General features: G+C 44.4%; 1 protein-coding gene across 3 annotated transcripts in view; it reads right to left on the bottom strand.

Annotated features, from left to right (window-relative positions):
• Positions 1-26,911, bottom strand: part of LOC122543389 (rho guanine nucleotide exchange factor 25-like) — a 351,958-nt gene that overhangs the window by 299,617 nt on the left and 25,430 nt on the right. For all 3 annotated transcript variants that reach the window (XM_043682070.1, XM_043682072.1, XM_043682071.1), the window contains exon 2: positions 19,991-20,234. In XM_043682070.1, the coding sequence (XP_043538005.1) occupies positions 19,991-20,234 (244 nt within the window). The remainder of the gene's footprint in view (positions 1-19,990; positions 20,235-26,911) is intronic.

The following is a 26,911-nucleotide window of genomic DNA, read 5'->3' as shown; positions in this document are numbered from 1 at the left end:
GGGTGTTGAGGTGGTCAGCAATTAGAAGCTCAGGGTCTTTTTTGCAGACAGAACATAGGTGCTCTGTGAAGTTACCACCCAGTCTATGCTTCGTTTCCCCAATGTAGAGGAGACCACATTGTAAGCAGTGAATGCAGTAGACTAGATTGAGGACGATGAACCTGTTGGTTCTTTTCGTGCTGTTTTAACACTTGCAAGTTATGACTTATGATTCTATTATTTATGATCTTGCACCATCCCCAAGTGATTTGATCCACTGCATGACTTGGTCCCTCTGAATCTCGCTCTATAAACTCTTCATAAAACACCTTAAACATCCTCAGCATCTCACACTCCACTCACCCTCTTCATCTGATGCATAACCTCAATACTCTTTTCAATACAAGCCAAGAAAGCTTGCATTTTGCTCACACTTGCCATTTATGTATATGAGGGGAAATAATTGAAACCAAGCCCTATTCAATCCCCCCCCCCCCCCCACCCCATGCTCTCTATGCTGGTCCTGGATTCTCCTCAATCCTGGAATCTCATTCTTGTGTTTAAATCCTTCCATCGCCTCAATATCCCATTCTGCAGCCATTCTCCATTTTAGTAAAGCTCCACCTATTTTTTATTCTTCCTACCAAAATGAACAACTTCACATTTTCTCATATTATATTCTGTCGAGATTTTTGTTCACTCACTTAATCCATCTGTATCTGTCTCCAACATCTTTATACCTCCTTCACAACATTGTTTGCTGCTTATCCTGGCATTGAATGTGAATTTAGTTACATGCCTTCACCCGTTTCATCCAAGTGATTGATAGAAATTAGAAAATGGTGAGCTTCCAGCATAGGCACCTGCAGGACCTCATGCATCACACTGTCAAAGACCCATGTATGAATACACTCTGTTTTCTGTCAGCCAGCCAATTTTCTCTCCATGCTAATACGTTTCCCTGACACCATCAACTTTTATTTTCCCCAATAATCTTTGGTGCGGCACCTTACCAAATGCCTTCTGGAAATCCAAGTTCAGTACATCTACAGGCACCCCTTTATCCATAGCGTGCATTAATCCTTCAGAGAACGACAATAAATTGGTTAATCAAGATTTCGCTTCGATGAAACCATCCTCACGCTTCCTGACTTATATATTTTAAAAATTTCTCTTTAATAATTAATTCTAACACCTTTCCATGAAGGATATCAAGCTAACTGACCTACAGTTAATTGTTCTCCACCTCCATCCCTTCTTGAACAGAGGGGTTATTTTTGCCACATTCCTGAAACTAGGGAATTTTGGAAAACTAACAGAAACACATCCACTATCTCATTAGCAACTTCTTTTAAAGACTCTAGAATGCAGCCCGCCGTGACCTGGAGACTTATCTGTCCACAGCTCCATCAGTTAGTTTCATATCAGTTCCCCTGTGACGAGAATTTGACTAAGTTTCACTCTCCCTCCCACCTCCTGATTTACAACTTTTATTGGAATTTTTTTATATCATCTATAGTGTGGACAGAAGCAAAATATTTATTCATTTCATCCACCATTTCCTTATTATTAACTATGAACTCGCCATTCTCACTCTCCACAGGAACAACACACTCATTATTTGCACTTTTCCTTTTTAAATACATGCTGAAACTCTTGCTATTTTCACATTTCTAACTAGCTTCCTCTCATATTCAAATTTCTTCCTCATGATTAACTGTTCATTTTATATCGAATGGAAGAAAATGACTGGAGGAGCATGGGGAAGGAGGAAGGACTGTAGGGGGTTGACAGTCATCCACAGAACTCGGACCCAATAAACAGGGAGCAGGGTCTGTTAACCTACTGGCCTTCTTTCCACCCATGACCATTCGCAGCACAGGCCTGCTTTGGGAAACAGGAGACCCAAATCCAGCCTGCCCCCAATTCCCAGGAGAGAGCATAACGTACACACAGATCCATCCAATCCTCAGGAATTAAGCTGACTCAAGTCTGTCATGAAACTCCTGTTCTGGGACTTCTAAATCATAGCCCAAAGCCAAGTGATGTCACTTCTCATTCAATTGGTGCCATTTAATTACAAGGGGATGCCATCATTTCTTGCCCATCCCTAATTGCCCTTGAATTGTGCGGCCACTTCAGAGAGCAATTAAGCATGTCACTATGCAGTCTGGAGCCACACATAAGCCAGACCAAGTAAGGATGGCCGATATTAGTGAACCAGGTGGGTTGTCAATGACCACTGGCAATAGTTTCACAGTCACCATCATTGAGACAAACTTTATATTCCAAATGTGATGAAAAAACTTAAATTCCACCAGCACCCACAATGGGACATGAGCCCATGCTCCCCAGAATGTAAACCTGGACCCCTGCGCCACTCTCACCCCAAACGTTTTACAAACAATGAGTCAATTTGAATGGTATTTATTGTTAAGTACACAAGCACAGCTGCCATTTTGTACAGAGCAATAAAATGGCAGTCTATTCTTGACAGTGATTGCTAAGGAATGGAGTTGTTTCAGACACTGCCCTATATTTCTTTCAAGAGTAGCATTAGGTTTTTGATCTTTAAGGTAGATAAGGTAGTAAAAAAGGCCAACGGCATACTTGACTTCATTGGAAGGGGCAGTGAATATAAACGTACAGGCAGGTTATGCTGCAGCTTTATAAAACACAGAATACACAACCGTACAGGCCCTTCAGCCCTCAATGTCGTGCCGAACTTTAATCCTATTCTAAGATTAAACTAACATACATACCCTTCATTTTACTATTATCCATGTGCCTATCCAAGAGTCACTTAAATATCACTAATGTCTCTGACTCTACCACCATTGCTGGCAGTGCATTCCATGCACCCACTCCTCTCTGTGTAAAGAACCTACTTCTGACATCTCCCCTAAACCTTCCTCTAATTACCATAAAATTAAGCCCTCTCATGATAGCCATTTCTGCCCTGGGAAAAAGTCTCTGTATATACCTCTTATCATTTTGTACACCTCTATCAAGTCACCTCTCATCCTTCTTCATTCCAATGAGAAAAGAGAACTTTTGTTAGGTCACACCTGGAAAACTGCAGACAGTCCTGGTCACCCCACTACCAGAAGGATGTGGATGCTCTGGAGAGGGTACAGAAAAGGTTTACCAGGATGTTGTCTGGTATGGGGGATTTTAGCTCGGAAGAAAGGTTGGATAGACGGTTTGTTTTCACTGGAACACAGGAGGTTGAGGGGCAACCTGATAGAAGTTTATAAGATTGTGAATGACATGGATAGAGTGGAAAGTATGAGGCTTTTTCGCAGGGTGAAGGGGTCAATTACTAGGGGACACAGGTTCAAGATGCGAGGAAAAAAGCTTAAAAGAGATGTGTGAGGCAGGTTTTTCACACAAAGGGTGATGAGTGCCTGGAACATGTTGTCAGAGGAGGTGGTGGAAGCAGACACAATAGCAGCATTCAAGCACCTGGATAAATACATGAATAGGAAGGGAGTAGAGGGATATGGATCCTGTAAGAGAAGAGAGTTTTAATATGGAAGGGCAAAATGTGTCGGCACAGGCTTGGAGGGCCGAAGGGCCTGTTCCTGTGTTGTACCATTCTTGGATCACTGCCTGAATCCTAGGACAAGCTTGCTGTTTTATCCGAAGGACAGTAGCCACAAGAGTGCAGCACAACCAGTGACAGCCTCAAACAGGCCTCAGGACTTCAAGCGGGCTTAAACCCATAACTGCCTGACCTCAGAGAAACTGATATTTCCAATGGAGACAAGTTTGTAGAAAGCCAGATGACTTTTACAAGAAAAATATTTATTGGAACGAGTGCATAGGTACTTGGGTCTTCAAGGACTATTTCACATGGAGGAGTTTGGTACAGAATAAAATATTTACCTATATTACTGCTCAGATCCTAAGATCATACCTTATCTCTTGAGCAGAGCTCAACATGGCTGCTAAAGTTAATACTCTATGAATTTTTTCTTGAAATGTCCACAGGATCCTGGCTTATCAAAAGAAAATAAAGAGTCACAGAAAGGCATAGCGAACAGGGTTATTTTAACAGTGCAGAAAGAGGCCCTTCGGCCCATCAGGCCCTTGTCAGTCAGGAATGTGATCACTAGCCTGCATGGGTGCAGCTCCAACAACACTCAAGAAGCTTGACACGATCCAGGGCAAAGCAGCCGCTTGATTACCCACATCCACAAACATCCACTCCCTGCCCCACCGAAGCTCAGTAGCAGCAGTGTGTACCATCTACAAGATGCACTGCAGAAACTCACCAAAGATCCTCAAACAGCACCTTCCAAACCCATGACCACTTCCATCTAGAAGGTCAGGGGCAGCAGATAAATGGGAACACAACCCCCTGCACATTCCCCTCCAAGCCCCTCACCATCCTGACTTGGAAGTACATCACCGTTCCTTCAGTGTTGCTGGGTCAAAATCCTGGAATTCCCTCCCAAAGGGAATTGTGGGTCTACCTACAGCAAATGGACTGCAGCAGTTCAAGAAGGCAGCTCACCCGCACCTTTTCAAGGGGCAATTAAGAACGGGTAATAAATGCTGACCAACCAGTGATGCCCACATCCCATGAATGAAGGAAAACTAAACCTTGTAGTACTGACTTGGCAAACAGAAGTGGATGACAGAGGTTCCTGGAAACAAAATTGCTCCCCTCAAACCAACTGTGCAAGTTCATGACCTCTGTGAAGACCCCAACTGACTCCACCAGTGGACATATCTACAACAGCTACTGAGCCCAAGTTGTGATCTGATCCCATGCTAAAGCTCTGTAAAGTGACCATTGGGTGAAGTGAGTGAAATATGCGGATTATGTTGTAAAGCTAAGCCAGAAATCAGAAAGGAGGAAATCCATCAAATAAAAACCATCACTATTCTTCCCATCTTTCATAGATTTCTATCCAAATCTCCATTCCAAACTCCTTCAGCTTTGAAAGGAGAAAATGAATGTTGATATGATATCTTCCACATGGTCAAGACCTGCCAAAGCATCTTACAACCAGGGAAGTACTTTTGAAGTGTGCTGCCTGTTGCAGTGTGGAATAAAGTGAGTCTCAAGCTCTGGAGACCTTTTTAATGCATCAACACTCAAACTTTATAAATCACTGTTCAGCTTCAGCTTGAATAGTGTAGATAATTCTGCGCCTTAGAAAGGAAACAGAGGAACTCTTTTCTGGTTGAGGAACTTCAGCAATGAAGAGGGTTTGGAAAAATTCTCCTTGTAACAGAGAAGATTAGAAAGTGACTGAATAGAAGTTTTCAAGATGCAGAGAGGATTTGAGAAAGTAGACACAGGAAACCTATTCTCGCTGTGGTGAGTCGGTCAATAATTACAGAACATAGGCTTAAATTCACTGAGAAAAGATCTAAACGGGCAATAAGAATTTTTTTTAATTTACTCATGGAATGTGGGCATCACTGGTTCAGCCAGTATTTACTGCCCATCTCTAAATGCCCAGAGGGCCGACATTAGAATTAGCTTTATTGTCACGAGTATAGTGAAAAGTTTACAAAGTCACCACTTACAATGCCATATTATGTACAAAGGATGTTTAAAAATTCATTCACAGAATGTGGGAGTCACTGGCTACCCCAGCTCTTCTTGCCCATCTCAGAAGGCAGTTAAGAGTCAACCACATTGGCTGTGGGCCTAGAGTCACATGTAGGCCCAGACCAGGTAAAGACAACAGTTTTCTTCCCTCAAGGACATTAGCGAACCAGATGGGTTTTCCCCAACAATTGATAATGGTTTTATGGCCACTTTTAATTCCAATTTCATTTTAATATTGAATTCAAATGTCACCATCTGCTGTGGTAGGATTTGAACCCGGGTCCCCAGAATATGACCTGGGTCTCTAGATTAACAGTCCAGCAATAACATCACTGGGTACCTTGGTATAAATTCTTGAGTACAAATTCTAAGGGAAAAGCGCTATAAAATTAGAGAAATAAAAAGTCCAGAAATAAATGAGAAAAATAAAGAAATAAGAGTTCAGAATAACAGTCCTTCCAACCCAGACCTCACTGGGTCTGCGCCAAGGCTGGGAGTCCACGTCCACATATGGTGACTCATATTACATGGATGCCAGACTGGAAAAATTAGGTTAGAATTCACCCTGAAATGGCCTAGATAGTCAGTTATAAAACTAATTTTTTCGATTGGAAGGGCAATAACCTTGAGGCACCTTGGGAGGGACACATCCGGAGGACAAACTCCAAAAGCCCTGAACCGTTGATTAACTTGAACACGATGGGTTTGCAAAGACTTACAATGGTGAATTCATTAGCTTGTGGTAGCACAGAATCTAACTGTATAGGAGGAGGCCAATCAATCCACCATGTCTGTGCCAGCTCTTGCAAAGAGCTATCCAATTCATCACAAACACTCCTACTTTTTCCCCACGGTTCTTCCTTTAGTCAATGGGCTGATTCTGTCCTCTGTAAAGGAGCAGTCACAGGACAGACGTCTTTGCAAACAGAGATTTGGAAGTATTTTCCCCACAGGTTAAGGTGGGGTCTGGCAGTGAGGTGACAGGAGACACTGGCAGCTTTTGGCACCCAGGTAACATTCACGCTACAGAAATGCCAGCTGATAAACATCTCCAATAACTGCCCCTTGGCATTCAATGGTGCTACCATCACGAATCCTCCACTATCAATATCCTGTGGATTACCATTGACCAGAATCCCAACAGGATTCACCGCATAAACACAGTGGCTACAAGAGCAGGTCAGAGGATGGGAACATAGCAATGAGTAACTGACCTCCTGTCTCCCCAGGGCCTGTCCCACCATCTACAAGGCATGGAGTCTTGTGGATGGTGGAGTGTGATGGAATACTCCCCACTTGCCCCTGGATGGGGGCAGCTCCAACAACACTCAAGAAGCTCAACACCATCCAGGACAAAGCAGCCGCTTGATTGGCCCCACATCCACAAACATCCACTCCCTCCCCCACTGACGCTCAGGAGCAACGGTGTATACCATCTACAAGATGCGCTGCAGAAACTCACTACGGCTCTCCTTATGCAACATCTTCCAAACCCACGACCACTTCCATCTAAAATAACAAGGGCAGTTGATGTATGGGAACACCACCTCCTGCAAGTTCCCCTCCAAGCCCCTCACCATCCTGACTTGGAAATATCTCACCGGTCCTTCAGTGTTGCTGGTTCAAAATCCTGGAATCCCCTCCCTCAAGGCATTGTGGGTCAACCCACAGCACATGGATTGCAGTGGTTCAAGAAGGCAGCTCACCACCACCTTCTCAAGGGGCAATTAGGGACAGGGTAATAAATGCTGGCCCAGCCAGTGAAGCCCATGTCCCACAAGTAAATAAAATAAAAGGAAACTATCCAACATGAGAGAAGGACTTGTCTCAGAAAAGCATCAGGCTATCACACTGGATTGATTTTTATTCCTCACGCCAGCCAGTTTTGGAAAAGGTTGCATGCAAATCGTACTTCTCCCATTGGGAGTTTAGTGTTTAGAATCTCACCCATCTGGGGACAGAGCAGACATCCCTTAAATTTGTTACATGGGGGCCTCTCTCGGTGGGTAGACTGGATGAAAAGCCTCTTTCAGACGGAATTTAATCCTGCCTCCTAGTGCTGAATGAATAGCCCCTTGCCCATTGCGGCCTCACTGTTATAGAGTCATGGGGTTGCACAGCACGGAAACAGACCCTTCAGTCCAACTTGTCTAATTAAACTAGTCCCATTGGCAGTATTTGGCCCATATCCCTCCAAACCCTTCCTACTCATATACCCATGCCTTTTAAATGTTGTAATTGTACCAGTCTCCACCACTTCCTCTGGCAGCTCATTCCACACACGCACCACCCTCCACATTCCTCACACCTTAAACCTATGTCCTTTAGTTTTGGACTCCCCAATCCTAGGGAAAAAAGACTTTCGCTATTCACCCTGTCCATGTCCCTCATGATTTTTGAAACCTGTATAAGGTCACCCTTCAGCCTCTGATGCTCCAGGGAAAACAGCCCCAGCCTGTTCAGCCTCTCCCTATAGCTCAAACCCTCCAACCCTGGCAACATTCTTGTAAATCTTTGCTGAACCCTTTCAAGTTTCACAACATCCTTCCTATAGCAGGGTGACTAGAACCGAACGCAGTATTCCAAAAGTGGCCTTACCAATGTCCTGTACCATGCAACATGGCCTCCCCACTCCTATACTTATGTACTAACCACAGTAAAAGCTCCCAGGCTCGAGTGCCACACTAGAGATTAGAGCACAAAAAAAAATCCAGGCTGCCATCCTAATGCAGTACAGAAAGTGCTGCACTGTCAGCAGCACAGACTCCCAAGTGAGACACTAAACTGAGTCCTCCTTCAATCTCTCAGGGGTGGATCTGAAAGATCACATTTGCAAGAGAAGGGGATTCCTTCTGTCCTGGCCAGTACTTACCCCTTGATCAGAAATGCAATCAGAAATGCAGTCCTAATGTCCTGGCCAGTACTTACCCCTTGATCAGAAATGCAAAAAGCAAACCAATGTCCAGTCACAAACTCATTGCTGTCTGTGGTAGCTCAGTGTTCACAAAATGGCCACTGCATTTCAGACATCACAACAGTGAACTACATTTCAGAAAGTACTTCGGTGCATCCTGGGGTTTGTGAAAGCTACTGGAGAATTGGTCACTTGAACTGTTAAAGCACTTAACATTCCAACATGACTCATCAGAGATACTGCTGGCTGAATGCAGTGGTGAATCCACTCAAAATAAATGTTTTTTTTTGCTTTGAATAGGGATGCCACTCACACAAACCTGCTCACCTCATGGTGCCATTTTCCTTCCCACAGAAAAATCTCCAATTCCTCACGAGCTGTCCTCAGGTAGAAGACAATGACAGGTTTTAAATTGAATATGAGCAGCCTATTTAATGCCAGCTCTCTTTGGATCTTAATATCCATGCACAATTCTGCACCCTTGGTGGTGGTCAATAGTTACCTCTTCTGTGATAATTGAGATAAAATATGTAGTTATTATCTTTGCCCTTCTCTTGACCCCATGCCAAGTTTCACCATCTAGTGCTCCTTATTTGACATTGGCTGTAGTCTTACAGCTAATATCCCTGTAGAAATCCCAACATTAGATAGCCCTTTCCAAACCCATATGCCCTTCCATCTAGAAGCACAGGAGCAGCAGATACATAAGAGCACTACCCCCTGCAAATTCCCCTCCAAGACACTCACCATCCTGACTTGGAAGTATATATTCCTTCACCATCAAATTCCTGGATTAAAGGGCATTGTGAGTCTACCCACAGCACATTGACTGCAGCAGTTCAAGAAGGCAGCTCACCACCACCTTCTCAAGGGGCAATGCTCTCTCTTGCTGCATGCCCTTATTGCACGAAGGCAGTCATAGCGTATGCCAGGACTGCATGAGATGAAAAGGCAGGCACTGAGAACTGCTTATGCCTTAACAGGAAATGTTATTCCACACTATCCAGCCAACTCAGTAAGCCAATCCAAGGGCAACTAGAGATGGACAGCACAGACTGGGCTTGCCTGATGCCCACACCGCAGGAATGAATTAAATGTAATTCTTCAGGACTTGTGCTCATTTACTTTGTTTATTCACTCTTGCAATCTTGGTGTTACCAGCAAGGCTTTCTGAGGGATTGACGGAGTTACTTCTGAGGAAGTTTAAAAATAAGCGTATATAGGTATGAGGAGAAAGTGAGGACTGCAGATGCTGGAGATCAGAGCTGAAAATGTGTTGCTGGAAAAGCGCAGCAGGTCAGGCAGCATCCAAGGAGCAGGAGAATCAACGTCGATTCTCCTGCTCCTTGGGTGCTGCCTGACCTGCTGCGCTTTTCCAGCAACGTATATAAGTATGAAACTGGAGTCACAAACAGAGCAGGCCAGGAGGAAACAACAGAGTGCCTCCCCGAAACGATGTAATTAATTTGTTACATTTTTCTGACAACAGCTTTTACTGATACCAAATTTTTAAAGTTCAAACCAAAAAAAAACACATCATAGTCACAGTTTTACGGCACAGAAACACACTCAGTCCAACCAGCCCACAGTGACCATAATCCCAAACTAAACTAGCCCCACATGCCCGCCCTTGGCCCATATCCCTCCAAATCTTTCCTATTCATGTACTTATCCAAATGTCTTTTAAACATTGTAACTGTCCCCACATCCACCACTTCCTCAGGAAGTTCATTCCCCATACAAACCACCCTCTGTGTAAAAACGTTGCCCCTCGTGTCTTTTTTAAAATCTTTCTCCTCTCACCTTTAAAATATGCCCCTTAATCTTGAAATACCCCACCATAGGAAAACGACACATCATTTACCCCTCATGATTTTATAAACCCCTTTAAGGTCACCCTTCAATTTCCTATACTCCAGTGAAAAACGTCCCAGCCGATCCAACCCCTCCTTATAACCCAAACCTCCATGCCTGGCAATACCCTGCTAAATCTTTTCTGAACCCTCTAGCTTAGTAATATACTTCCAATAACAGAGAGATCAGAACTGGAAACAATACACCAGAAGTGGCCTCACCAATGTCCTGGAGAACCTCAACATGACATCCCAACTCCTGCACTCAAAGGACTGAGCAATGAAGGTAAGCATGCTGAACAACTTCTTACCCCCACCCCCCACGCAAACTTCACATGTACCTGAACCCTTAGGTCTCTCTGTTCTACAACAGTACCCAAGGCCCTAACTTTATCTGCAGAAGTCCTGCCATTGTTTGTTTTACCAAAATGCAATACCTCACAGTTATCCAAATTAAACTCCATCCACCATTCTTCAGCTCATTGACCCAGCTGATCAAGATTTCTTTGTAACCTTAGACAAATGTCTTCATTATCCATGATACCAAACCAATTTTGGAGTCATCTGCAAACATACTGACCATGCTTTCTATGTTCTCATCCAAATAATTTATGTAAATAACAAACAAAGGTGGACCCAGCACTGATCCACAGGCCTCCAGTCCAAAACACAACCCTCCACCACCACTACGTCCCCTGCCATTAAGCCAAGTTTGTATCCAATTGGCAAGTTCACCCCAAATCCAATGTGACTTAACTTTACTAATTAGTCTACGATGCGGACCCTTGTCAAAGACTTTACTAAGGTCCAAGTAAATAACATCCACCGCTCTGCCCTCAATCTTCTTGGTTCCTTGCTCAAAAAACTCAAACAAGATTTTCAAACACGCTTTCCATTGAACAAAGCCATGCTGCCTATTCCTAACCATTCATGCCTTTCCAAGTGAATGTAAATCTGATTTTTCAGAATTACCTCCAACAATGTAACCACCACCCAAGTCAGACTCATGTCTATAGTTCCCAGGCTGCTTCTTAAAACAAAGGTACAACATTAGCCACCCTCCAGTCCTCCAACACCTCACTTATAGTTATAGGTGAGGCAATTATTTCTGCAAGGGGCCCTGCAATTTCCTCCCTTAATTCACGTGAATTCCCACTTAACTAATGTCCTGGGATACACTAGATCAGCTTGTGGAGATTTACTCACCTTCATATTTTCTAAGACCTCCTGCACTTCCACTTCTGTATTGTGAACTGTTTTCAAAATATTAATATTTATTTCCAAGAGTACTCTAAGCCTCCATTTCTTTCTCCACAGTAAAAACTGATGGAAAATATTAATTTAATATCTCTCCCAATTCTGGAGGTTCAACACAAAGACCTCTTTGATCTTTAAGGGGCCCGAGCCTCTCTCTAGTTGCTCTCTTGCTCTTAATGTATTTATGGAATCTCTTTGGATTATCCTTAATCTTATCTGCCAAAGCAATCTCATTTCCCCTCTTTGCTTTCCTGATCTCCCACTTAAGAATGCCCCTACATTTTTTATCCTGTTCAAGGGATTCATTTGAACCCACGTCAATATGGAGTTTGAGATTACATTCTCAAGATTGCAGGCCTCCAACAAACTCAGTTAACACAAATTACTTCTTTTAAGTTTCCAACGTGATCTAATATTCCGATTTGCTCATGGAGCCTTGGTCTCTGATAAGTTCCATGCTTTATATTACTGGAATGCAGGATCGGTTATAGAGTCAGAGAGTCATAGAGATGTACAGCATGGAAACAGACCCTTCGGTCCAATTTGTCCATGCCGACCAGATATCCCAATCCAATCTAGTCCCACCTGTCAGCACCTGGCCCATATCCCTCCAAACCCTTCCTATTCATATACCCATCCAAATGCCTCTTAAATGTTGCAATTGTACCAGCCTCCACCACTTCCTCTGGCAGCTCATTCCACACACGTATCGCCCTCTGCGTGAAAACGTTGCCCCTTAAATCTCTTTTATATCTTTCCCCTCTCATCCTAAACCTATGCCCTCTAGTTCTGGACTCCCCGACCCCAGGGAAAAGACTTTGTCTATTTATCCTATCCATGCCCCTCATAATTTTGTAAACCTCGAAAAGGTCACCCCTCAGCCTCCGACGCTCCAGGGAAAACAGCCCCAAGCCTGTTCAGCCTCTCCCTATAGCTCAAACCCTCCAACCCTGGCAACATCCTTATAAATCTTTTCTGAACCCTTTCCGATCGGAAGGAGGCCAGAATTGCACGCAATATTCCAACAGAGGCCGAACTAATGTCCTGCACAGCTGCAACATGACCTCCCAACTCCTGTACTCAATACTCTGACCAATAAAAGAAAGCATACCAAACGCCTTCTTCACTATTCCAAATACATGTACATCCTGTCCATCAGGATTCCCTCCTACAACTTGCTGACCACTGACGTCTATAGTCCCCTGGTTCGTCCTTACCACCCTTCTTAAACAGTGGCACCACATTAGCCAACCTCCGGTCTTCCAGCACCTCACCTGTGACTATCGATGATACAAATATCTCAGCAAGAGGCCCAGCAATCACATCCCTAGCTTCCCACAGAGTTCAAGGGTACACCTGATCAGGTCCTGGGGATTTATCCACATTTATGCATTTCAAGACATCCAGCACTTCCTCCTCTGTAATATGGATATTTTTCAAGATGTCACCATCTATTTCTCTACATTCTATATCTTCCATGACCTTTTTCACATTAAATACTGATGCAAAATACTAGTTTAGTATCTCCCCCATTTTCTGCAGCTCCACACAAAGGCCGCCTTGCTGATCTTTGAGGGACCCTATTCTCTCCCTCGCTACCCTTTTGTCCTTAATGTATTTGTAAAAACCCTTTGGATTCTCCTTAATTCTATTTGCCAAAACTATCTCATGTCCCCGTTTTGCCCTCCTGATTTCCTTCTTAAGTATACTCCTACTGCTTTTATACTCTTCTGGGGATTCACTCGATCTATCCTGTCTATACCTGACATATGCTTCCTCCTTTTTCTTAATCAAACCCTTAATTTCTTTAGTCATCCAGCATTCCCTCTATCTACCAGCCTTTCCTTTCACCCTGACAGGAATATACTGTCTCTGGATTCTCGTTATCTCATTTCTCAAGGCTTCCCAGTTTCCAGCCGTCCCTTTACCTGCGAACATTTGCCCCCAATCAGCTTTTAAAAGTTTTTGCCTAATACCGTCAAAATTGGCCTTTCTCTAATTCAGAACTTCAACTTTTAGATCTGGTCTATCCTTTTCCATCAATATTTTAAATCTAATAGAAATATGGTTGCCATGCCCAAAGTGCTCCCCCACTGACACCTCAGTCACCTGCCCTGCCTGATTTCCCAACATTAGGTCAGGTTTTGCACCTTCTCTAGTCAGTACATCCACATACTGATTCAGAAAACTTTCTTGTACACACTTCACAAATTCCTCTCCATCTATACCCCTAACACTATGGCAGTCCCAGTCTATGTTTGGAAAGTTAAAATCCCCTACCATAACTACCCTATTATTCTTACAGATAGCGAAGATCTCCACAAATTTGTTTCTCAATTTCCCTCTGACTATTAAGAGGTCTATAATACAATCCCAACAAGGTGATCATCCCTTTCTTATTTCTCAGTTCCACCCAAATAACTTCCCTGAATTTATTTCCAGGAATATCCTCCCTCAGTACAGCTATAATGCTATCCCTTATCAAATACACCATTCCCCCTCCTCTCTTGCCTCCCTTTCTATCCTTCCTGTAGCATTTGTATCCTGGAACATTTATGCTGCCAGTCCTGTCCATCACGGAGCTACGTTTCTGTAATTGCTATGACATCCCAGTTCCATGTTCCTAACCATACCCTGAGTTCATCTGCCTTCCCTGTTATGCCCCTTGCATTGAAATAAATGCAGTTTCATTTATCAGTCCTACCTTGTTCTCTGCTTTGTCCCTGCCTGCCCTGACAGTTTGACTCACTTCTGTTCTCAACTGTACCAGTATCAGATTGATCTCTTTTCTCCCTATTTCCCTGGGTCCCAGCAACACCCCCCCACCTTACTAGTTTAAATCCTCCCGAGTAGCTCGAGCAAATCTCCCTGCTAGTATATTAGCCCCCTTTCAATTTAGGTGCAATCCGTCCTTCGTGTACAGGTCACTTCTACCCCAAAAGAGATTCCAATGATCCAAAAATGTGAATCCTTCTCCCATACACCAGCTCCTCAGCCATGCATTCATCTGCTCTATCCTCCTATTCCTGCCCTCACTAGCTCGTAGCACCACGAGTAATCTAGATATTACTACCCTTGAGGATCTCCTTTTTAAATTCCTGCCTAACTCTCTGTAATCTCCAATCAGAATCTCAACCTTTTCCCTTCCTATGTCGTTGGTTGCAATTTGGACAATGACCTCTTGCTGGCCCCTCTCCCCCTTGAGAACATTCTGCACCTTCTCCGAGACATCCTTGATCTGGCACCAGTGAAACAACACATCATTCTGCTTTTTCACTGCTGGCCACAGAAACGTCTGTCTGTTCCTCAGACTAGAGAGTCCCCTACGACAATCGATCTCTTGGAAGCCAACATACCCCTCGTTGCATTAAAGCCAGTCTCAATACCAGAAACTTGGCTGTTCATGCTACATTCCCCTGAGAATCCATCACCCCCTACATTTTCCAAAACAGCACACTTGTTTGAAATGGGGATAGCCATAGAAGATTCCTGCACTAACTGCCTCCCTCTCTTACCTTTCCTGGATTTAACCCACCTATGTGACTGTATCTGTGACTTTTCTCCCTTCCTATAACTGCCATCCATCACATACCGTTGCTGTTGCAAACTCCTCATTGCCTCTAACTGTCTCCCCAACCGATCCATTCGATCTGATAGGATTCGCAACCAACAGCATTTATTGCAGATTCACAGTAACCCTTAAACTCCCACATCTGACGAGAAGTGCATATCGCTCTACTGAAGGCCATTTTTGTTCCTTCACAATCTACCAGAAAATAACACCGTCTTATTCCTCTACAAAACACTGCTCCAGGTTAAAACTATTCACTTATCTGTTTCCGTGCTGTGACTTCGCCCAAACAGTTCCTCCAAGATCATTTGTAAATTTCACTGTTTGTTGATTTTCCCAGATGCACTCCGATGTCCAGCGATACATGAATCCAAACAGCAAAGGCAGTAACTGTGCAAGTTCTCTGTGGTGTCAGTTTCTTTCTCTCTCTCTTAGCTCCACTGGTTAGATGCTGCTGATACAAAGTGATGTCAACAGCATGGGTTTAATTCCCACACTGGCATCAGTCATCACGAAGGTTCCACCTTTGCAATCTCACCCCTAACTTGAGGCATGATGGTCCTCAGGTTAAGCCATCGTTATAATGACAGTGTGAGCCTAGGTTGACTTTACGTTTGTCCTTAAGTTGTCTTTTACCTAACGATATGTGTTAACAGACATAGGTCTGACTTCAAACAGTCACAGCCACTTGGTTCATCAGAACATAAGCAATAGAAGTAATTAAAACACAGAAAATAGGAGCAGGAGGAGGTCATTCAACCCTTCAATACGATCATCCAACTCAGTCCCCTGTTCCCATTTCTCAGCCCATACCTTTTGATCCCTTTAGCTCTAAGAAATATATCTAACCCCTTCTTGAAAATATTCAATATTTCACCCTCAAATGCTTTCTGTGGCAGAGAATTCCACAGGCTCCCCACTCTCTGGGTGAAGACATTTCTCCTCAGCTCAGTCTGTACCCTTAGACTGTCGACCCTGGCTCTGAACCCCCTGGTCCTCAGGGACATCCATCCTGTGTTTACCCTATTTGGTCCTGTTAGAATTTTAGAGGATTCATTCTTCTAAAGTCTAGTGAATATAATCCTAACTGATCCAGTCTGTCTTCATACGTCAGTCCTGCCATCCAGGAATCAGTCTGGGAAACCTTTGCTGTACTCCCTCCATCACCAGAACATCCTTCCTCAGATAAGGAGACCCACACTGCACATAATACTCCAGGTGTGGTCTCACCAAGGCCCTGTCCAACTGCAGCAAGACATCCCTGCTCCTGTACTCGAACCCTCTCACTATGAAGGCCCAACATCCTATAGGAGGAGAAAGTGAGGACTGCAGATGCTGGAGATCAGAGCTGAAAATGTGTTGCTGGAAAAGCGCAGCAGGTCAGGCAGCATTCAAGGAACAGGAGAATCAACATTTCGGGCATAAGCCCTTCCTGAAGAAGGGCTTATGCCCGAAACGTCGATTCTCCTGTTCCTTGGATGCTGCCTGACCTGCTGCGCTTTTCCAGCAACACATTTTCAGCCAACATCCTATTGACCTCCTTCACCTCCTGCTGCCCCCTGCAGGCTTACTTAGTGACTGGTGTACAAGAGCACCCAGGTCTCACTGCACCTCCCCCTTTCCCAATCTGTCACGATTGAGAGAATAATCTGCCTTCCTGGTTTTGCTTCCAAAGTGGATAATCTCATATTTACCCACAATATTCTGCATCTGCCATGTACTTGCCCATTCACTCATCCTGTCCAAAATACACTGAAGCATCTCTGCATCCTCCACACAGTTCACCCTCCCTTCCAGCTTTGTATCATCTGCAAACTTGGAGATATTACACATATTTGGATCAGGAGTAGGCCTCTTAAGCCTGCTCTGCCATTCAGGATCAGGCCAGAATTTCTACCTCAACTCCACTGTCCTGCATTATCCCCCTACTCTAGGTTTTCCAGCCCACAGTGAAACATTCTCAGCATCTACCCTGTCATGTCCCTCAAGAATTCCCTCTGTTTTGTTTTGATCTCATTTGTCTAAGCTCCAGAGAATGTAGACTATATGGTTAAAAGGAATAGGCAGATGAGCCTAAACTATGCTGTGATGTAACGGTGCATGTGACCTTGGCTGTCACGTGAGAGAGCCTCTGCTAGAAGGTCGGAAAGAGGGCAGCTTACAATAGAGTTTTTTAAAACATTGGATGACAGTGTACCTATGGTCAAATCAAACGCACACCACTGCTTACCACGTTGTACAATCATGTTTCTATTGTTGAAAAATAAAGATAAAGTTGCCATAGTCCCCGAGGACCATAGAGTTGCTCTCTCATTAGAGAGATAGATGACTGGTGGTTGTTTAATGTGAGGATCAGCACATCTCAGGTGAGGGGAGAGATTAAGAAGAAGTGACTTTCATGCTAACCTCAGGCAGTGCTGGAATTGAAGCCATGTTGCTGGCCTCACTCTGCATGGCAAATCAGCTAACTCACCCCTCGCTTATAAACACCAGTTAAACAAATAGTTTAAAGTGTGGCCTGAGCTTATCTGGAGAACAGGTGAAGCCTATATTAAAACACAGGTATAGCCTCATCATCTCTTTCACAGGTATCAGGCTTGTGTGCCATTTTTGCACCTTGCTATTAAGAAAGTTCAACTAGAAAGCACTCCATGTGCTGTGTGTAGACAGTCTGCTGTGGCTCTGCAAGTTGCACATATCAAACTCAGTTGTTTTGCTGTAATGCCTGTTCATAACTGATCGTGTATTTTGCTGTTTTAAACAAATGAACCCACAGAGTTAACCGAGCGTTTTATTACTGGATCATTAATGCGATGTAGTGAACTTTCATACACTTCTTCCAGCTCAGATGCTAAAACAATACACAGTACCAATGAGTACCAATGCTCAGTATAATTGCAGTAGGACTTCTATACTGTTATACTCCAATTCATTTGTAACAAAAACTAATGTTCTATTTTACTTTCTAATAGCTTGCTGTACCTGCGCGTGTGATACATATGTAAGGGCATCTAGATTCCTCTAAATACCAACATCTCCCAGTTAATCAGTAGCTTTCCTGCCAAAGTGGATAGCTTCATGTTGTCCTGTTATATTCCATCTCCCATGTTCTTGTCCACCCATAATCTGCCTTCATGCCTTTGCAGCCTCTGTGTATCTTCCTCTGAAGGAGTTATCATGTGACCGGTACATTGTTCCACTGTCTCCTGGAGCAGTCACAACAAAACCTGGATACATAACAAGCACATGACCTTGTCAGCTTCATAATGAAGATCAAAGGTATTTGTGTAAAGGAGGGAAAGATAATGCCTGAGAAGAGAGAGAAATTGATGATAACGATGAGCACTGGACTCAGAGGTGATAGAACGATCAGAAGTTGAGTTCTGGGGGGGGGGGGGGGGGTGATTTGGATTGCCAACTGGGATTAAGGCAATTCCTGGAGATTTCCTCATACATCTTGCCCCTTCACTTCAGCCATCAGTCAGCCAACATGTCCGCCTTGTGACATACTGTCTCCCTACGTTAATTGGCTGCATTACCCAATTGGATGATGGAAGCCAGACTCCATTTTCCACAACTGATCTTTTTCTACTGGGTGAAGACAATGGTCAAAGAAAATAACAAGGATAATCTGTTTCATTTGGATTCCAGAACAGCAGTCCCCTGGAGATTAATCTTCAAGTCTGGGAGCCTCCTGGCCCAATCAAGGGGGCAGAGGGGGAATGGGGGATGCCTAGCTTAAACTACAAAGGACATTAATATTAACTATTACCTTATTTCTTTATTTTTCTACTGTTCTATGAAATAATGCAAAACTTTTTAACTCTCACATCTCTTACTATTTTGTAAAGTTTTTTGTACCTTGGTACCTAAGATGGCACTGCGTCTGGCAACATTATACACTTTTCACTAAACATCTACGCTTGAGTACACATGACAATAAAATCTAAAACTCGGAAGGGCTAAAGGATCGAGCTGCTGTCTGAGATTTGTGCTGGGGACAGTGTCAGCGGGAAAATGGAAGCATTCTCGATCTCAAACCTCCAGCTCATGAATGGGCAGATCCAAACCTACAGACATTTTGAAACATGCGTCACATGGATCTTCGAGGAGAAAGTGAGGTCTGCAGACGCTGGAGATCAAAGCTGAAACTTTATTGCTGGAACAGCACAGCAGGTCAGGCAGCATCCAGGGAACAGGAGATTCGACGTTTCGGGCACAGGCCCTTCTTTATTGTTCCAGCAATAAAGTTTCAGCTCACATGGATCTTCACCATACAAACAAAAAAAGGACTTAATAGACAATGGTGCCAAGTGTCCCAACGTCTACTTCATCTTCTACTACACATGTACATATGCACACACGCGAGCGTGCGCACACACTGACGAACACAGATACATACGTATGCATACACACACGTCTGAACGCATGTGCCAATGCGCAAAACACAGCCACCTTTTACTGGATTGCAATAATTGCTTGACTCCAAATCAAATTCTGCCCTGGGCAAGAGCAAACCTCCACTGCAGAATTGGAGCAAAGAATGTGACTGGTGTAGGATGTTGCACTGAGCTAGTTATGGGTTCTGTTGCGCAAAAACATTCCCTACCCAGGATCATGGTCTCAACAGGGAGATGGACCATAGCCAAGGAGATTGGCACAGGTCTATCCCCAACTGAAGGCAAGCTTGGCTTGCTGCAGGCCTTTAGGTTTTGGAATCCTAATTTTGGTCCTGTATTAGAATCCTTGTTCGTACTCCAGGCCAACACAAACACAGGATGGAACCAGGAGGCCGGAGGTCTGTGAAATACATCAACAACAGCAGAGACAGAGACAATCTCCCTTACCTTCACCAAATGGGAAAGAGCATTCTGTTGCAAGCGAGCTGGGGAAGTCAGAAAAAATAGCAGCACTTGTTAGACTTGAAGCCCCAGGACAGCCCTGGGCAGCAGCTGCATCTGGCAGGGCCCAATCAGTCTCGGGGTCTCCTGGTTCATTCTTGGCCTCTCTGCTTTCTCCTGAATGCGCTCCCTCAGGACTGAGGGTCTCACGTTCCGTCAGCTCTGCTGTCACTTCACACGGATCTGATAGCTGTGGGAACAAAGAACACACCAGATCACCTTATCCCTTCGTGAGAGAACTTACCCACGAGGACGCTCCAGTCTTCAGTCAAATGCTGTCAAAACATTATCACAAGGTTGTTTTTAGCCAAGCCTGACTCTGATGCCATTTAGGCAGACAGTATTAACTAACTAAAACAGAAATTACTGGAGAAATGCAGCAGGTCTGGCCACATCAGTGGAGAGAATTAAGGTTGAGTCCGGTGACCCTTCATCAGAGCTAGAAACAGCTTGGAAAAGGTGGCATTTATGCTGATGATGGGCGGGGGTGGTGTGGAGTGAGCAGACAGTTTGGAGGAGGAGTGAATCATCAGCGAACATCTCCACCTCTGACCTTATGACGGAGGGAAGGTCATTGATGAAGCAGCTGAAGATGGTTGGGCCTGGGACACTACCCTGAGGAACTCCTGCAGAGATGTCCTGGAGCTGAGATGACTGACCTCCAACAACCACAACCATCTTCCTTTGTGCCAGGTATGACTCCAACCAGCGGAGATTGCCCCCCCGATTCCCATTAATTCCAGTTTTGCCAGGGCTCCTTGATGTCACACTCAGTCGACTGTGGCCTTGATGTCAAGGGCTATCACTCTCACCTCACCAAAGATAATTGGTGGAGCATTGCCGCAAACCAGAAATCAGAATATTGGCCAGGGAACGCATTGGTGTGTTGAAGTGACAGGGACCACCTCCTCACTGCTTCTAGCTCAGGCAAAGGGTCACTAAACTCAAAACGCTACCTTTGTTTTTCTCTCTCCATAGATGCTGCCAGACCTGCTGAGTTTCTTCAGCAATTTCTATCTTTGGTGTTGGTTTCAGATCTCCAGCGTCCACACAGTTTTTCGGTTTTATGTGAGCATGAGCAGCACCAGCTTTCCCAGGTTCTTATGCCAAATGCTTTCTGAATATGGCTACAAATCCTGTTCTGAGCTTTGTTATGATAGCAAGGCAAAGTTTGTTTGCTGGCACTGACTGAGGGCTATGGGCAGACAAAGAAATTAAATGGTGGAAGAGATGCAAGTAAAACTGCACCAAGAATATAGCAAAGGCTAAAGCTAACACTGATATCTGTATTTTTTATTTAAATTCATTCATGGGTTGAAGGCATCGCTGGGGCTAGACAGCATTTATGCCCATCCCAGATGGCAGTTAAGAGTCAATTACATTGCAGCAGTTGTTTCCTTAACTAAAGGGCATTAGTGAACCCCTAATGGGTTTTCCCCACCAATCAACAATGGATTCATGGTCAACATTATGCTCTAAATTCAACATTTTAATTAGATTTTAATTTTAAGACTTTGTTTAAAAATTAAATTCAAATTCTACCACCTACTGTGGCAGGATTCAAACCCAGGTCCTCAGAACATTCTCTGAGCTTCTAAGTCTAAAGATAATATCATTGGGCCATCACTTCCCTGCTATGTCCATGGTGCACATGACAAATATATAAACACCAGTTGCAATACAGGCACACTCTGCTCCCATGCAGACAAAAACAATCACTGCTTCCTCGTTCACACAAACAAAGTTTCATTTTGAAATAACGTCCTCTGCTGCAGCATAGCCAAAAAACGCAAGATTCAACTTGCGTCCGAATTGTGATGTGTTTTCTTGGAGGGTTTCTCGCCCTGAGGCCTGGTAAGATCTCTCACCATATCCTAATTTGAGGTTGGTACAGGTCAGATGCCAATGTCCATGGATGTGTGGTGGGTGAGGTTGGTGCCCATGGAGGAAGGCGCTGAGATGTTGGTGCCCAGTGTCCGCCAAGAAGGCCACTCAGAACAGGTAGAGAGGGTAAATCTGCCAGATACCCACTCTAGTTTCCATGGCGACGTTCCCGACGCTTGTTTGGTGGGATTGGCAAGACAGGAATCGAAAAGTGTGGCGCTGGAAAAGCACAGATCAGGCAGGAATGAGGAAGGACTTATGCCTGAAACGTCGACTCCTCTGCTCCTCGGATGCTGCCTGACCTGCTGTGCTTTTCCAGCACCACACTTTTCGACTCTGATCTCCAGCATGTGCAGTTCTCACTTTCTCCTTGGTAGAGATAAGGTAAATGAGCCTTATTTCAATACACCCTACCGAGGCACTCCTCACCATCCCCATCAAAAGGATGAAAGATGGTGTGAGATTATCTTACTGAGAGGGGTCTGACCAGACTTCTTAATTCTGACACAAATCTTAATATAGCCCAGGACCCTATAACATTCTGCTCAGTGTGTAGTCACACGTACTTACTGTCACATTATACAAAGACATTATATAGCCGCCAGATCAGTTACATTTAAAATGATGGTCTGTCACTGACGAAGGGCAAGTCTTATCTCTTCTGTTCTGTAAGATGATGATTTGCTCGGTGGTGTTTATATCCATGTTAAGCATTGCTTGCCATGATATGTCGGTCTCTGTTGCAGAGGGAGACATTAAGCTGAGAAGGTGCACAATCCTGTGGCCTTTGTTTTCTCTGGGCCATCTTCCCGACCAGCCAAGCTTCCTGCTTCTCTTCAACTCTAGGGATGGGCAATAAATGCTGGCCCAGCCAGTGACACCCATGTCCCGCAAAACGAATAAAAATAACTTCAGGATCTCAGCATCTCTTGGAAGCACAAGGTCGCCAAGGATATGTCCAAGCCAGTGAAAGTAGGAAGCACCCAGCTTTCTTTGCAGTCCAGGTCTCACCACTGTAGATGAGTGTGTTGAGGACGCAAGCTTGGTCGGTACGCAGTTTGGAGTTCTCAGTCAGGTTGCTATTGTGCCCCACTCTCCTACTCCGCTCACACATAAAACATGCAGCACTTTTAGCCAGGGATTGCTCGAAGTTATACATCATTGATGTGACAAGAAATAACTGTGCACTCATAGTGCCTCTCACAACCTCAGGTTGATCGGATTTGATTTATTGTTGTCACATGTACTCAAGTACAGCAAAAACTTTTGTTTTGCAAGGAATACAGGCAGATCATAGCAAACAAGGTCATACAGATCATAGGGTGCTCAGACAGAGCGATGCAGATCAGTTACACTGCAGGAGGTGCACAAAGCGAGGTCAAAATTGGATTCGAAATTTGAGCACTCCATTCAGCAGTCTAATAACAGCAGGGAAGAAGCTGTTCTGGAACCTGTTGGTACGTGTTGGTTCAGCTTCTGTCCCCTTTGCCCTACGGAAGAGGTTGGAAGAGCATATTACCGGATGGGAGAGGTCTTTGATAATGTTAGCTGCCTTTCCGCAGCTACTGCTGGAAACATAGCCAGTTCGTTCACAGCAAGCTCCCACAGGCAGCAATGACAGACATAGGTTTTTGTTAAATATCGGCTCGGACAATGGGCAGAACTTCCCTCTTTTGTTTGAAACAGTGCTATGGGATCCTTTACAGCCACTCAAGGGGACAGACAGAGGCTTCAGTTTAAACACCTCATCCCAAAGACAGCACCTCCATCACTAAAGCATTCTCCTGATAAAGGCTAATCCTTTGCTGCAGTATTATATGCTGTGTGCAGCCTCTGGATGAGGCCTCGAAGCCACAATCATTCTGTGATTTAAAGAAATAGGAGCCAAGTTTAATTTTGGAACCAAAACACACGGCAGTGTTTAATTTTAAGGTTTCTGGGGTGCCCTGGGCCCTCAGGCCTTTCAGAGGTTTCAAGACCAATACTGTAAAAATAACACACTGATTGAAAAAGAGAACATATCGGATTTCCTCAGAGTTTAAAGGATTGAATTTGAACTGGCAGGGTGTTTTGAACACATCACTGCAAAACAGAACACTAAGTTAACGCCTGCAGTCATTCAACCTCGAGTGCCAAGAATTCAGCAGCTTGCTACTTTCTGATCCCTAGTGTCCAGTCTGGCTCCCACCTCTGGTTGTGAATATTCCGGAAGGCTTCATCACATGGCCCACCACCCCCCACCCCAACACCCCAAATTCTGTAATGCTTAGTTCTTAAAATTATCTCTGCACTGATCAGGTAGCTTCAGGTACTTTATATCAGGGCCTCAGCCTTGATGAACCAATATTTTGCACAGAGATTTTCAACGTCCTTTTTCATGAAATCCTGATGTGGAGAGGTTGTTTCCCCTAGTGGGAGAGTCCAGGACCAGAGGGTATCAGCTCAGAATAAGAGCTCGCACATTGCAGACAGAGATGAGGAGGAATTTCTTCTCTCAGAGGGGAGTGAGTCTGTGGAATTCTTTACCGCAAAGGGCTGTCAAGGCTGGGTCATTACTCAGATAAATTTTTAAACAGCAAGCGAATTAAGGGTTATGGGGAAAAGGCAGGAAAATGGTGCTGAGGATGATCAGATCAGCCATGACCTCACTGAATGGCAGAGCAGACTCAATGGGCTGAATGGCCTTCTTCCGCTCCAATGTATTATGGTCTACCGGATTGGTTGAATTGCGACACTTAGTCAAACAGATTTACTTCATTTAACATAGAACAGTACAGCGTAGTATAGGCCCCTTGGCCCTCGATGTTGTGCTCACCTTTTATCCTAATCTAAGATCAAACTAACCTACATACCCTTCATTTTACTATCTTCCATATGCCTATCCAAGAGTCACTTAAATGTTCCTAATGTATCTGAGTCTACTACCACTGCCAGCAATGCATTCCACGCATCCATTGCCCTTTGCATAAAGAACCGACCTCTGACATCTCCCCTTAACCTTCATAATCTCCTTAAAATTATGTCCCCTCGTAATAGACATTTCCGCCCTGGGAAAAAGCTTCTGGCTATCCACTCCATCTATGCCTCTCGTCATCTTGTACCTCATCACCTGTCTCAAGTCACCTCTCATCCTTCTTCGCTCCAATGAGAAAAGCCCTAGCTCCCTCAACCTTTCTTCATAGTACATGCCCCTCTAGTCCAGGCAGCATCCTGGTAAATCTCCTCTGTACCCTCTAAAGCTTCACATCCTTCCTACAACTAGATGACCAGAACTGAACACAATATTCCAAGTGTGGTCTACCAGGGCTTTATAGAGCTGTAGCATAACCTTGTGGCTCTTAAACTCAATCCCCCTGCTAATAAAAACCAACCCATCATACGCCTTCTTAACAACCCTATCAATTTGGTGACAACTTTGAGGGGTCTATGGACGTGGAACCCAAGATCCCTCTGTTTCTTCACACTGCCAAGAATCCTGCCTTTAATCTTGTAATCTGCATTCAATTTCCATTTCTAAAAACTAGAGCTGATAAAGAACAAAGAACATTCCAGCCCATGAACAGGCCCTTTGGCCCTCCAAGCCTGCGCCCATCCAGATCCTCTATCTCAACCTGTTGCCTATTTTCTAAGGGTCTGTATCCCTCTGCTCCCTGCCCAATCATGTATCTATCTAGATACATCTTAAATGACGCGATCGTGCCCACCTCTACCGGCAACACATTCCAGGCACCCACCACCCTGTGCGTAAAGAACTTTCCACGCATATCTCCCTTAAACTTTTCCCCTCTCACCTTGAGCTCGTGACCCCGAATAATGGAGTCCCCCACTCTGGGAAAAAGCTCCTTGCTATCCACCCTGTCTAAACCGCTCATGATTTTGTAGACCTCAACCAGGTCACCCCCCTCAACCTCCTTCTTTCTAACGAAAATAATCCTAATCTACTCAACCTCTCTTCATAGCCAGCACCCTCCATACCAGACAACATCCTGGTGAACCGCCTCTGCTCCCTCTCCAAAGCATCCACATCCTTTTGGTAATGTGGCGACCAGAACTGTACGCAGTATTCCAAATGTAGCCGAACCAAAGTCCTATACAACTGTAACATGACCTGCCAACCCTTGTACTCAATACCCCGTCCGATGTATGCCTTCTTGACCACTCTATCGACCTGCGTTGTTCCTTGAAGGTGGCAATGGACCTGAACACCCAGATCTCTCTGTACATCAATTTTCCTCAGGGCTTTTCTATTTGCGGTCTAGTTTGCTTGGGAATTGGATCTTCCAAAATGCATCACCTCGCATTTGCCCAGATTGAATTCCATCTGCCATTTCTCTGCCCAACTCTTCCATCTATCTATATTCTGCTGCACTCTCTGACAGTTCCTTCACTATCTTCCCCTACACCAATCTTCGTGTCATCTGCAAACTTTCTAATCAGACCACCTATGCCTTCATCCAGATCATTTATGTATATCACAAACAATAGTGGTCCCAGCAAGGATCTCTACGGAACACCACTGGTCACAGGTCTCCAGTTTGAGAAACTCCCTTCCAGTACAACTCTCTGCCTCCTGTTACCCAGCTAGTTCTCTATCCGTCTAGCTAGTACCCCCTGGACCCCACGCAACTTCACTTCTCCATCAGCCTACCATAGGGAACCTTATCAAATGCCTTACTGAAGTCCATGTATATGACATCTACAGCCCTTCCCTCATCAATCAACTTTGTCACTTCCTCAAAGAATTCTATTAAGTTGGTAAGATTTGACCTTCCCCGCAAAAAACCATGTTGCCTATCACTGATAAGCCCATTTTCTTCCAAATGTAAATAGATCCTATCCCTCAGTATCTTCTCCAGCAGCTTCCCTACCACTAACGTCAGGCTCACCGGTCTATAATTACTTGGATTATCCGTGTTACCCTTCTTAAACAAGGGGACAACATTAACAATTCTCCAGTCCTCTGGGACCTCACCCGTGTTCAAG

This window comes from Chiloscyllium plagiosum, chromosome 43 (genome assembly GCF_004010195.1).
Source record: "Chiloscyllium plagiosum isolate BGI_BamShark_2017 chromosome 43, ASM401019v2, whole genome shotgun sequence".
Lineage (NCBI taxonomy): Eukaryota > Metazoa > Chordata > Chondrichthyes > Orectolobiformes > Hemiscylliidae > Chiloscyllium > Chiloscyllium plagiosum.
This window is presented reverse-complemented; position numbering and strand designations above follow the sequence as displayed.